The 13,961-nt window shown below is 46.9% G+C and overlaps 1 protein-coding gene across 1 annotated transcript in view; it reads right to left on the reverse strand.

Annotated features, from left to right (window-relative positions):
* Positions 1-1,047: 1,047 nt before the first annotated feature.
* ATP6V1B2 (ATPase H+ transporting V1 subunit B2) overlaps positions 1,048-13,961 on the reverse strand; it is a 141,986-nt gene continuing 129,072 nt past the window's right edge. Inside the window, exon 14 of the mRNA XM_063931832.1 lies at positions 1,048-2,179. Coding sequence (XP_063787902.1) covers positions 2,037-2,179 — 143 coding nt within the window. The 3' untranslated portion in view covers positions 1,048-2,036. The remainder of the gene's footprint in view (positions 2,180-13,961) is intronic.

Below are 13,961 nucleotides of genomic sequence, written 5' to 3' on the forward strand. Positions count from 1 at the left end.
AAATCCTCATGTCGACCTTTAGACCTGTCGACCTAGCACATGTCGACCTAGAAACCCTGTCGACCTAGTGACTGTCGACCTATAGTGGTCGACCTAGACACTGTCGATTTGATGAACCACACCCCTTTTTTCCTAAAAAAAAGCTCTTCTTAGGGCTGCCTGGAGCAGCCCCTCTGTTAAGTGCCTGCTACTGCAGCACCAACTACAAAACGGAGATCCTATGCAGGGAGGCGGGGTGATCTAGGAGGCGGCACTATGCATTCTGGGAACAGTCAAAGCTTTGAGCCTGTTTGTGCCTCGGATCAAGATCCTACTCTACACCCCATTGTCCATTCCTTGTGGAGCCCAGTGTACCCCGCAGCAGAAAAATATATACTAGTAAGTTAATTGGCTCCCAACAAAATTAACCCTAGTGAATGTGTCTGTGTGCACATGTGATAGGGAATCTAGATTGTAAGCTCCACTGGGGCAGGGACTGAAGTGAATGGGCAAATATGCTCTGTAAAAGCGCTGCGGAATATGTGCGCTATATAAATAACTGGTAATAAATAATAAACACAGGTACAGTATTTCTGACCAGATAAAATAAATGGTTTATGCATATCATTGAGTGAGAAAACATTAAATCCAGGTGAATTTCGTGAGGGTCAGAGTACATTAATATATTTACTTTTCATCTATGTCTTACTGAGGTGGTCTTCGGGTATTCAAGAGCGTGGTGGCAGAACGCCATGCACCCCATAGGAACGGACACCGGAGAACAGTATGCCGATACTGTGGGGGGTGGGAGTGACATATTCACTCATGTAATTGCGTTAATGAGTACAGGGCTGCAGGAGAAGTGTCTTGATGAGAGTAGGGGGAATGTGGAAAATCTGCAGCTAATGTACAATGCTGACACAACCCAGTGTATAAGCCCTAATTTGTGTTCTGCTCCGCTAGCCGGTTATTTGAGCCCCAGGCTTCCCTCAGTGGATCCTATAAAAGGTCTGACTAAGCTCCACGACCTGCATAGCGCTGCAATAAGCACTTGTGTAAAATACTCCATGTTGTAACATTACATATTTATTTAGATCATCTTCAATAAATGTATACACCGTTGACAGATGGAATGGAATACAGAACAAACTATTGCACCAAGTTCACAAACACCAAATAAACCCCACAGTAAGAGAATTGCAGCCTGGAGATCTGCGGGAGAGCGCGCTGGATTTAGACATGGAACATAAATTAATGTGGGTGGGTGGAGGGAAGAAAAAGGCAGATGACAGCAGAACACAAGACCATAAAAGGCAGGAGGAACCCAAGTTCAGTCTAACACCTCACAGCCCCCCAAAAAGTACCAGGACAGACTAGTATATGCATAGCCTAATACATATGTACGCATTGGTGGCCCTTCCAGCGGTTGTGGCACTACAATGCCCAGCATGGTCTATGTCTGGCAGAACATGCTTAGCTTTATATTTCTAAGCCACATGTTGTCTAAGCCTAGACTAAAGCATAAGAACTAACTTCATACTGTATCTCTATATCCAGCCTGAAGAAGCATCTAAGCAAAGACACGTAAACCCTCATGAGGAGGTGACATTAAACCATGTGCGCATCACTGCATAATAAATACATACATGCCACAAGCGTGTCTGGGAGAGGACCAGTCTGCCACCGCTTTAGGTCTGACCCACATAATGACTATGGGGTGGCTTTTTCATTTAAATAGTCTACTAATATCTTAAAGTATCTTACATATCAGGTATTCCAGGCCTGAACTAAACAAAGGAACACTCAGTGCCGTGATATCACATGGTCAATAGTACACAGCCTTGTGTAGGACAACCAATACAGCCCTCATACAATAGGAAACCCAGCTACAGATTGTTTAACCTGGAAAATATTTCACTTTAAAATAGATTTTCATGTTCTATGACGCTTTCCACTTTACACATATCAAACAATTTCTGCCGTGCTCCATCACCGGGGCCCATAATCGGAGGGGAACGGGGTGGCTGCAGAACGTAGGAGGGTGGTAACTGGGGTTCTCAGTGTTTTGCAGAGGAATCACGGGGATAGAATTCTGCCAGGGTGCTTGCTGGGATTCTTTTCAGCATCTCCTTGGGAAAGATTCGAAGCAGCTGCCAGCCAATGTCCAGGGTCTCGTACACTGTCCGGTTATCATATGGACCTTAAGGGAATGAGACAGGCGTGAGAAATGTACTGGGGGCATAGCAAAGATACAACACGTAGGTAGCCAACTTACCTCGCAAGCAATAATTACAACCACACACAATTACAGGAGACCGTGCGTGCCCCCATGTCCAGTTTAATAGTTCAGACTCCTGGGTTAGCATAACTAAACTGTTCAGAACATCAAACACGTTCACTTACCACACTTCAGGTAAGGTGGCTCACGCCGCTCACCAAAGGTCACTAGTCCCAATAGATGTCCACGTGGAGAGTGTTCTGAGGCAGTTCAGTTATGTTAGCCCAGGAGGTTCTGAACGTGAGCTGCTCATATTAATTATACAGGTTGAGTATCCCTTATCCAAAATGCTTGGGACCAGAGGTATTTTGGATATCGGATTTTTCTGTATTTTGGAATAATTGCACACCATAATGAGATATCATGGTGATGTTACCTAAATCTAAGCACAGAATGCATGTATGTTACATATACACCTTATACACACAGCCTGATGGTAATTTTAGCCAATATTTTTTATAACTTTGTGCATTAAACAAAGTGTGTGTACATTCACACAATTCATTTATGTTTCACATACACTTTATACACACAGCCTGAAGGTCATTTAATACAATATTTTTAATAACTTTGTGTATTAAACAAAGTTTGTGTACATTGAGCCATCAAAAAACAAAGGTTTCACTATCTCACTCTCACTCAAAAAATTCCGTATTTCGGAATATTCCGTATTTTGCGATATGCTATGTACTGCCACCATGTGGGAACAGGTAAGTACCGCATACTCTTACTAAAAACGAGGCATCAATCCTAAGCGCTTTTAGAATGTAAGGGGTTAATACCGGGCCACGTCAGACCCCCTTGGTGCCCTTGTTGCTCCCATCCATGTGTACCAAAGCTGCTATTATCCTTTAACGAGCCAGTCGTTGCTAAGGCAACTGACTGCCACCCACACACACACACCTCCCCCACATGACAGTCCTGTGCAAGCTATTTAAAGGAGGGCTGAACAGTAGGAGCTGCAGTGATAATGGGTGACGGCTCAGGACCACCCGGTGCCACCCCGCTACCAAACTCTGCTTAACACCTTCACAGCCGAAACTGAAATAGACAGTATATGCCATACACAGCTTATACTTTGCAATAGAATGGAAGCAATAAGGACGCTGCTTAGTTTAGGCACTATTTTCATGACATGTTCATACAGTATTACAAATGCAAAAGATTTGGAACAGCTCTATTTAGAGGCATCTAGAAGCGTTCTAGCACTAAAAAGCAGCATGAAGAAAGCAATAGCAAAATGCATGCATCATTTAATACCCCCCTACGCCTGGGACTTAAAACTTTCTGGACCTGTGATTCAACCACTAGGCTGGCTGCACTGGGTTGTGTGTCAGTGTACGGTCAGTGATCGTGTATTTCCTCTACACTCACAGAACCAAACCCTGGCCCCTCTTCAGGGGGAATTAATAAACAGATGTAAATAAATAACACTATAACCGCCGTGTGTGCCAGTGCTAATCTGCACGACAACCGTGACTCCACGTGAGCTGGATTACATTGCTTTATCTCAGCAGAAAGCTAAATCCCACGGGTGTGAAAGTACCCAATCAATGTGGTACGTGGATAGAGTACAGGAGCGCCACAGTAGTTATACGATACTATTGGTGATACAAATTAGAAATTAAAAAAAACGAACACAAGAACGTTCCCTGGCGTCTCCAGTACGGAGGGCAATTTTAGTATTGTTGTTTTGCTTTATAAAGACATGAGAGCAGGGAGTTAAGTCAGGAATATCACATTATACAGTCAGCACTCAGTAAGGTGACCAGGAGAAGCAGGGATAAAGAAAGTAAGCACTCAGTAAGGTGACCAGGAGAATCAGGGATATATACAGTCAGCACTCAGTAAGGTGACCAGGGGAATCAGGGATATATAGTCAGCACTCAGGAAGGTGACCAGGAGAAGCAGGGATAAAGAAAGTAAGCACTCCGTAAGGTGACCAGGAGAATCAGGGATATATACAGTCAGCACTCAGTAATGTGACCAGGAGAAGCAGGGATATAGACAGTCAGCACTCAGTAACAAGACCAGGAGAATCAGGGATATATACAGTCAGCACTCAGTAATGTGACCAGGAGAAGCAGGGATATAGACAGTCAGCACTCAGTAACAAGACCAGGAGAATCAGGGATATATACAGTCAGCACTCAGTAACAAGACCAGGAGAATCAGGGATATATACAGTCAGCACTCAGTAACAAGACCAGGAGAAGCAGGGATATATACAGTCAGCACTCAGTAATGTGACCAGGAGAAGCAGGGATATATACAGTCAGCACTCAGTAATGTGACCAGGGGAATGAGGGATATATACAGTCAGCACTCAGTAATGTGACCAGGGGAATGAGGGATATATACAGTCAGCATTCAGTAATGTGACCAGGAAAATCAGGAATATATAGAGTCAGCACTCAGTAACGGGTGTAGTATGGTATGCCGGCAGCCGGGCTCCCTGGCGACAAGCATACCGGCGCCGGCATACCGACAGCGTGGCGAGCGCAATTGAGCCCCTTGCGGACTCGCTGCGCTCGCCTTGCTGCGCCACGCTATTTTATTCTCCCTCCAGGGGGTCGTGGACCCCCACGAGGGAGAAAAAGTGTCAGTATGCCAGCTGTCGGGATTCCGGCGCCGGCATACTGAAGACCACCCCTCAGTAACAAGACCAGGAGAATCAGGGATATATACAGTCAGTACTCAGTAACAAGACCAGGAGAATCAGGGATATATACAGTCAGTACTCATTAAGGTGACCAGGAGAATCAGGGATATATACAGTCAGCACTCAGTAATGTGACCAGGAGAAGCAGGGATATATACAGTCAGCACTCATTAAGGTGACCAGGAGAAGCAGGGATATATACAGTCAGCACTCAGTAACGTGACCAGGAGAATCTGGGATATAGACAGTCAGCACTCAGTAACAAGACCAGGAGAATCAGGAATATATACAGTCAGCACTCAGTAAGGTGACCAGGAGAAGCAGGGATAAAGAAAGTAAGCACTCAGTAAGGTGACCAGGAGAATCTGGGATATAGACAGCAAGCACTCAGTAAGGTGACCAGGAGAATCAGGGATATATACAGTCAGCACTCTGTAACAAGACCAGGAGAATCAGGGATATATACAGTCGGCACTCAGTAATGTGACCAGGGGAATGAGGGATCTATACAGTCAGTACTCAGTAATGTGACCAGGAGAATCAGGGATACAGTCAGTACTCAGTAACAAGACCAGGAGAATCTGGGATATAGACAGTCAGCACTCAGTAACAAGACCAGGAGAATCAGGAATATATACAGTCAGCACTCAGTAAGGTGACCAGGAGAAGCAGGGATAAAGAAAGTAAGCACTCAGTAAGGTGACCAGGAGAAGCAGGGATATATACAGTCAGCACTCAGTAAGGTGACCAGGAGAATCAGGGATATATACAGTCAGCACTCAGGTGACCAGGAGAATCAGGGATATATACAGTCAGTACGCAGTAACAAGACCAGGAGAATCAGGACTATATACAGTCAGCACTCAGTAAGGTGACCAGGAGAATCAGGGATATATACAGTCAGCACTCAGTAACAAGACCAGGAGAATCAGGGATATAGACAGTCAGCACTAAGTAATGTGACCAGGGGAATGAGGGATATATACAGTCAGTACTCAGTAATGTGACCAGGAGAATCAGGGATATATACAGTCAGCACTCAGTAACAAGACCAGGAGAATCTGGGATATATACAGTCAGCACTCATTAAGGTGACCAGGAGAATCAGGGATATATACAGTCAGCACTCAGTAAGGTGACCAGGAGAATCAGGGATATATACAGTCAGCACTCAGTAAGGTGACCAGGAGAATCAGGGATATATACAGTCAGCACTCTAACATGACCAGGAAAATCAAGGATATATACAGTCGGCATTCAGTAAGGTGACCAGGGGAATCAGGGACATATACAACCAGCACTCAGTAACGTGACCAGGAGAATCAGGGGTATAGTATACAAGTGGGTGGGTAAGCTCATAGTCTTGGCCAGTATTATGCTAAATGCCTTTGGCTATTACAGGTTGAGCTGGTGTGAGATAGTTCACTTGCAACTTTTTTCCCCTTGTATACTGTATCAAGTCTCAAGCAGAGTAGCGCCTCATTACCTAATTATGGTGTGCAAACTAGGGCCCCCCTCCTTTTCGTAACGGATTCTATGTATTTATACATATATTTGAAGGCATGAGACACCTTCAGCCTAGTTTAGCACCCTACCCCACCCACCACTCACTGATTTTAATTATATAGCCCAGCACTCTGACTTACATATGTGGAGTGAGCACACTGCGGTAAGACTCCTACATTTGTTTACTAGGATAGTCAATAATGGGGGGATTCTCTGGGGTGGGGGGCTCCCTGTACCTGCCAAGGCTGGAAGTCCCCGGGGCATCGCAGTCTAACACTATTTCAATACACTGTGGCACTTATAGTTTGTTTTATATATATATATGTAACGCTTTCACATCAATTTTCTTTTACTCCTCACATCACTCACACATGCAGCAGTAGCTGCTCCTACCTCTCTTTATTTGTATCACTCTTGCGATAACCTGGGGTTGTCTGTCTGGGTGGCTCTGGGGTGTCCTGCCCCCCGGACCTGAACTCCTATAGTTAGTGTTAGAGACTTACCCAATGAGAGGCTACCTTGGCGCGGTGGGTAAGCTCATAGCCCTGTCCAGGATTATGCTAAATGCCTTTGGTTATTACAGGTTGAGCTAGTGTGAGATAGTGCACCTGCAACTTTTTTTCCCCTTGTATGCTGTATCAAGTCTCAAGCAGAGTAGCACCTCATTACTTAATTATGGTGTGCAAACTAGGGCGCCCCTCCTTTTGAGGAAGACGCCCTGCTGGCGTTGAAACGCGTTAAGGAATACAGGAAATTTCATGAGGACCGGTACCGCTGTGTACTTCCATCTCCATCTGAGCCGTGCACGGGAAACCAGACCGACGGCTGCAGTACAAGCGCCCCAGCCCGCAGCTTCAACCCCGCGCGGCCCTCAGCCACAGCCGCTACCACACTGACGGGTGATACGAGCGTCAGACGGGCTGTTGATCGGTGCTTCTGGCCGGGTCCTTGCCACTCCGGCTCCATCGGCAAACGACCAATGTGAAAGGGGACACGGAGCTCCCGCATGCAGCAGCGTCTCGGTGAGGACGCCCGAATCAAGTCTCCCACATATTACAACACTGCTTCATCCCGCTGAGGCTCTGGTGTACATCATCTCCCTGGCTAACGGGACAACACCAGGGAGCAGGAATCGAAAGCTCCTGCCCAGCGGTAACAGGTTCACTTACCATATTTATATTTCTATATATTTTTTTCAACTATCTGTGTACATTGCTAATATCTGTTGAACAAATCTACTCCAACCCGGGTCACGGGTACCACCCTGTGGGCATGCCACTGTGAGTCACACAGTTGGAAATTATTCTGCAGCTGCACCTTCAAGTGTGTACATATTGTTTTTTGTGTAATCCCGAGACTCGTGTGTCAACAGTGGCTATTTTTCATGTTTGCAACCTGTATTCTAACCAAATATCAGGTGTTTTGATCTATCACACTGCTGCACAACATTATTGTGATGTTTTAATAATTGTCTTACACCCCCGGGAGGTTGTTGCATTGTATTTAATGTGTATTTTTATTAAATATTTTATTCTATATGATTGTTAAGCGCCACTTGGTTTTTTTTGGTACATATGTACAGTCAGCATTCAGTAAGGTGACAAACAAACTACGCCAGATGATATTAATACATGGCTAAGAAGCACAGAAGGTAACCTTAAAGTAAGGCAATAAGTTGCAAGAGGACATGAACACGCAAATAAATGAAATACTGAAAGTTGATAAACGCTAAGCAAAAGACCAGATTTCTTATGAAAAGGGGAGCAGGATGCACATACAGGAGTAGGGGATGGTATTCACTAACAAATAAAAAATAAAAATGTGACCGCAGTACTGAGCATATCCTAAATCAGTCATTTAATATAGAACACTCCCTTTATTGATCATAACAGTAGCCATGTGTGCAGAAGACTCAAGGGTAAGCATAGAAGGCACGTAGACAGAACACCTGCATTTACATCAGGAACACTCGTCCCCAGTATTACTGCTGCTGAGGCAGGTAGTGGAAGGAGACAGAAGGTATTATGGGCTTGTTTCTGAGGCCATTCATGTCGTTACAGGGCTCAGTGAATAGGATTTATGTTCTTACCTTGTTAAATCTTTTTCTTAGAGTCCATATGGGGCATAAGAATCATTACACTAGGTATAGGCTGGATAGTGAGTGAGGCAGGCACCAAAGCGTTACTTTCTTCTCCCAGCATGCCCCAGCCTCCCTGTCCCCTATATTCCGCCCCTAGTCCAAGGCCTGCCAGTTATAGTTAGCAAGCCCCGGGCAGGAGCTGGAAAAGAGGAGACAGGAAAACCACATCACCCCTAGGAGATACAGTACACTCATAGGATGACCGGCCACACACTACCACATTTAGGAAGAACTTCGCAAAGGACAGGTGCGTCCGGGAGGGAAAATAAATCCTATTATCTTTTTTGTCCACTAGGTGGCACAGGATTCATTACACTGGGACATCCCAAAGCTGTCCACTCAAGGGTGGGGACGCTCCTGGACTGCAGAAAGGATCTTAAGCCTGAAGGCGGTGACACCTGATGCCAGGGGACCAAAGCCTAAAAACCTGACAAAAGGTCAGAGCAGAAGTCACGAAACTTCCCTGCAAGCCGCGCAACAGGGGCCCCACCGGAAGCTGCCCCCAAAGAACTGCAAGCTAAACCAGCTGGAGGAGCAGAAAACCCCCGCAGGGGACATAGCCATCGCCATTAAAGCAGCCCAGCGAATGGGCAATGAAGCAACCTGGCCCAGGCCTGTAGAGATGCTGGCCAGCTCTGTCTGTGGGAATTCAAACAGTGATCATCCAGATGTCCATCCATAGGCCTGCAGAGAGCCAACAGAACAACCAACGAGGACACCACCGGAGTCACAATGGAAAGGGGCGAAGGACCATGCCCCTGGAAAACACCAAAAGCAAAAAGTCCAACCAGTGCAAGGAACCGCCCTGTCTGTAGAAAACAGTAGCAAGGGGGGAAAAGGTCCACCAGGGGAGCCAACGCAGCTGCCCTGTGTCCAACGGGTCAAAAGGAGCCGAGAGGGCAGCCCGAAGAACCTAGGACACATCCCTCAGAGCAACTGGGGGTATCAACAGAACAGGAAGACAGGCCTGAGAAGGATCAGATGATTGAGAATTGATCCTGTTGGCACAGGAAAACGGACTGACAGAGCCAAGACTCTAGAAGATGAAACTTGTAGACCCATGTCCCAACTGTCTGGGGAAAAACCAGCAGGCTTGAAAAACTGAATGAACAGGCACCAAAACCTTTGAGAAATCCTTAACCAAGAAGGATCACCAAGCACCCTAACAAACATCAGGCTGCTGTAGTTTCCCAGGCTCTGCGGAAAAACCTGACTGTAGGACCAAGGTAATGGCCGAAATGATGATACTCCTTCGAAAGAAGGGAGTTATAATTATCCCGTACTTGGACGATCTCCTTATAAAGGCAAGGTCCAAGGAGCAATTGTTGGTCGGAGTAGCACTATCTCAGGAAGTGCTACAACAGCACGGCTGGATTCTGAATATCCCAAAGTCGCAGCTGGTTCCTACGACGCGTCTGCTGTTCTTGGGCATGATTCTGGACACAGAACAGAAGAAGGTGTTTCTCCCAGAGGAGAAGGCCAGGGAGTTGTCATCTCTGGTCAGAGACCTCCTGAAACCAAAACAGGTGTCGGTGCATCACTGCACGCGAGTCCTGGGAAAGTTGGTAGCTTCTTACAAAGCAATTCCCTTCGGCAGGTTCCATGCAAGGATCTATCAGTGGGATCTGTTAGACAAGTGGTCCGGATCGCATCTTCAGATGCATCGGCTGATCACCCTATCCCCGAGGGCCAGGGTGTCTCTGCTGTGGTGGCTGCAGAGTGCTCATCTTCTCGAGGGCCGCAGATTCGAGCCTCCGAGGTTGGGGGGCAGTCACTCAGGGAAGAAACTTCCAAGGACAATGGTCGAGTCAGGAGACTTCCCTACACAAATATTCTGGAACGAAGGGCCATTTACAATGCCCTAAGTCAAGCAGAACCCCTGCTTCAAAACCAGCCGGTGCTGATTCAGTCAGACAACATCACGGTTGTCGCCCATGTAAACAGACAGGGCGGCACAAGAAGCAGGATGGCGATGGCAGAAGCCACAAGAATTCTCAGATGGGCGGAGAATCACGTGATAGCAGTGTCAGCAGTGTTCATTCCGGGAGTGGACAACTGGGAAGCAGACTTCCTCAGTAGGCACGACCTCCACCCGGGAGAGTGGGGACTTCATCCAGAAGTCTTCCAGCTGATTGTAAATCGTTGGGAAAGGCCACAGGTGGACATGATGGCGTCCCGCCTCAACAAAAAGCTAAAAAGATATTGCGCCAGGTCAAGGGACCCTCAGGCGATAGCTGTGGACGCTCTAGTGACACCGCGGGTGTACCAGTCGGTTTGTGTTCCCTCCTCTTCCTCTCATACCAAAGGTACTGAGGATAATAAGAAAGAGGAGTAAGAACTATACTCATCGTTCCGGATTGGCCAAGAAGAACTTGGTACCCGGAACTACAAGAAATGATCTCAGAGGACCCTTGGCCTCTGTCGCTCCGACAGGACCTGCTACAGCAGGCGCCCTGTCTGTTCCAAGACTTACCGCGGCTGCGTTTGACGGCATGGCGGTTGAACGCCGGATCCTAATGGAAAAGGGCATTCCGGTTTAAGTCATTCCTACGCTGATAAAAGCTAGGAAGGATGTGACAGCAAAACATTATCACCGCATATGGCGAAAATATGTTGCTTGGTGTGAGGCCATGAAGGCCCCAACAGAGGAATTTCAGATGGGTCGATTTCTGCACTTCCTACAGTCAGGAGTGACTATGGGCCTAAAATTGGATCCATTAAAGTCCAGATTTCGGCCCTGTCTATTTTCTTTCAAAAAGAACTGGCTTCACTGCCTGAAGTTCAGACGTTTGTTAAGGGAGTGCTGCATATTCAGCCCCCTTTTGTGCATCCAGTGGCACCTTGGGATCTCAACGTAGTGTTGGATTTCCTAAAATCATATTGGTTTGAGCCACTTCAGACCGTGGAATTGAAGTATCTCACGTGGAAGGTAGTCATGCTGTTGGCCTTGGCCTCAGCTAGGCGTGTGTCAGAATTGGCGGCTTTGTCCTGTAAAAGCCCATATCTGATTTTCCATATGGACAGGGCAGAATTGAGGAGTCGTCCCCAATTTCTCCCAAAGGTGGTATCAGCGTTTCATTTGAACCAACCTATTGTGGTGCCAGCGGCTACTCAGGACTTGGAGGATTCCAAGTTGCTGGACGTAGTCAGGGCCCTGAAAATCTATGTCTCCAGGACGGCTAGAGTCAGAAAAACTGACTCGCTGTTTATCCTGCATGCACCCAACAAGCTGGGTGCTCCTGCTTCAAAGCAGACTATTGCTCGCTGGATCTGTAGCACGATTCAACTTGCACATTCTGCGGCTGGACTGCCGCATCCTAAATCAGTAAAAGCCCATTCCACGAGGAAGGTGGGCTCTTCTTGGGCGGCTGCCCGAGGGGTCTCGGCTTTACAACTTTGCCGAGCTGCTACTTGGTCGGGGTCAAACACTTTTGCAAAATTCTACAAGTTTGATACCCTGGCTGAGGAGGACCTTGAGTTTGCTCATTCGGTGCTGCAGTCATCCGCACTCTCCCGCCCGTTTGGGAGCTTTGGTATAATCCCCATGGTCCTTACGGAGTACCCAGCATCCACTAGGACAATAAGAGAAAATAAGATTTTACTCACCGGTAAATCTATTTCTAGTAGTCCGTAGTGGATGCTGGGAGCCCGTCCCAAGTGTGGACTTTCTGCAATACATGTATATAGTTATTGCTTGACTATAGGGTTTTGTTATGAGCCATCTGTTAAATGAGGCTCAGTTGTTGTTCATACTGTTAACTGGTTATAGTTATCACAAGTTGTACAGTGTGATTGGTGTGGCTGGTATGAGTCTTACCCTGGATTCCAAATCCTTTCCTAGTAATGTCAGCTCTTCCGGGCACAGTTTCCCTAACTGAGGTCTGGAGGAGGGGCATAGAGGGAGGAGCCAGTGCACACCAGATATAGTACCTAATCTTTCTTTTAAGAGTGCCCAGTCTCCTGCGGAGCCCGTCTATTCCCCATGGTCCTTACGGAGTACCCAGCATCCACTAGGACGTCAGAGAAATAGAATTTTAATACCTACCGGTAAATCCTTTTCTCTTAGTCCGTAGAGGATGCTGGAGACTCCAAAAGGACCATGGGGTATAGACGGGATCCGCAGGAGACATGGGCACTCTAAGACTTTAATGGGCGTGAACTGGCTCCTCCCTCTATGCCCCTCCTCCAGACCTCAGTTATAGGAACTGTGCCCAGAGGAGACGGACATTTCGAGGAAAAGGATTTTGTTAAACTAAGGGTGAGATACATACCAGCTCACACCACGACACACCGTACAACATGGTATACAACTAAAACCAGTTAACAGCGTGAACCAAAAGAGATCAGCAACAGGCAGACCTTTAGCAAAACACAACCTTTGTGCAACATAAGCAATTTCGGTAACGGTAATCCAGCAGTAGAATGAGCCTGCTGAATCGTATTACAGATCCAGCGTGCAATAGTCTGCTTAGAAGCAGGAGCGCCAACCTTGTTGGCCGCATACAGGACAAACAGCGCCTCTGTTTTCCTAACACGAGCCGTTCTGGCTACATAAATTTTCAAAGCTCTGACCACATCAAGAGACTTGGAATCCGCCAAGGCACCACAATAGGTTGGTTCATGATAAACGACGAAACCACCTTAGGCAGAAATTGTTGACGAGTTCTCAATTCCGCTCTATCCACATGGAAAATCAGATAGGGGCTTTTGTGAGACAAAGCCGCCAATTCGGACACCCGCCTTGCAGACGCCAAGGCCAATAGCATGACTAATTTCCAAGTGAGAAATTTCAACTCAACCTTTTGTAAAGGTTCAAACCAATGTGACGTAAGGAACTGTACCACCACGTTAAGGTCCCACGGTGCCATTGGGGGCACAAAGGGAGGTTGGATGTGCAGCACACCCTTCACAAAAGTCTGTACTTCTGGAAGTGAGGCCAATTCCATTTGAAAGAAAATTGATAAGGCCGAAACCTGCACTTTAATGGAGCCTAACTTCAGGCCCGCATCCACACCTGCTTGCAAAAAGTGGAGAAAACGACCCAGCTGAAATTCTTCCGTAGGAGGCTTCTTGGATTCGCACCAAAACACATTTTCTCCAAATACGGTGATAATGCTTCGCCGTTACCTCCTTTCTAGCTTTAAGTAGAGTGACTTCCCCGGGAATACCCTTTCTAGCTAGGATTTGGCGTTCAACCGCCATGCCGTCAAACGCAACCGCGGTAAGTCCTGGAACACGCACGGCCCCTGCTGTAACAGGTCCTCTCTTAGAGGAAGAGGCCAGGGATCTCCTGTGAGTAATTCCTGAAGATCCGGATACCAGGCCCTCCGTGGCCAATCTGCAACAACGAGTATCGCCTGAACCCTTGTTCTTCTTATGATCCTCATCACCTTTGG

This window comes from Pseudophryne corroboree, chromosome 6, assembly GCF_028390025.1.
Source record: "Pseudophryne corroboree isolate aPseCor3 chromosome 6, aPseCor3.hap2, whole genome shotgun sequence".
NCBI lineage: Eukaryota > Metazoa > Chordata > Amphibia > Anura > Myobatrachidae > Pseudophryne > Pseudophryne corroboree.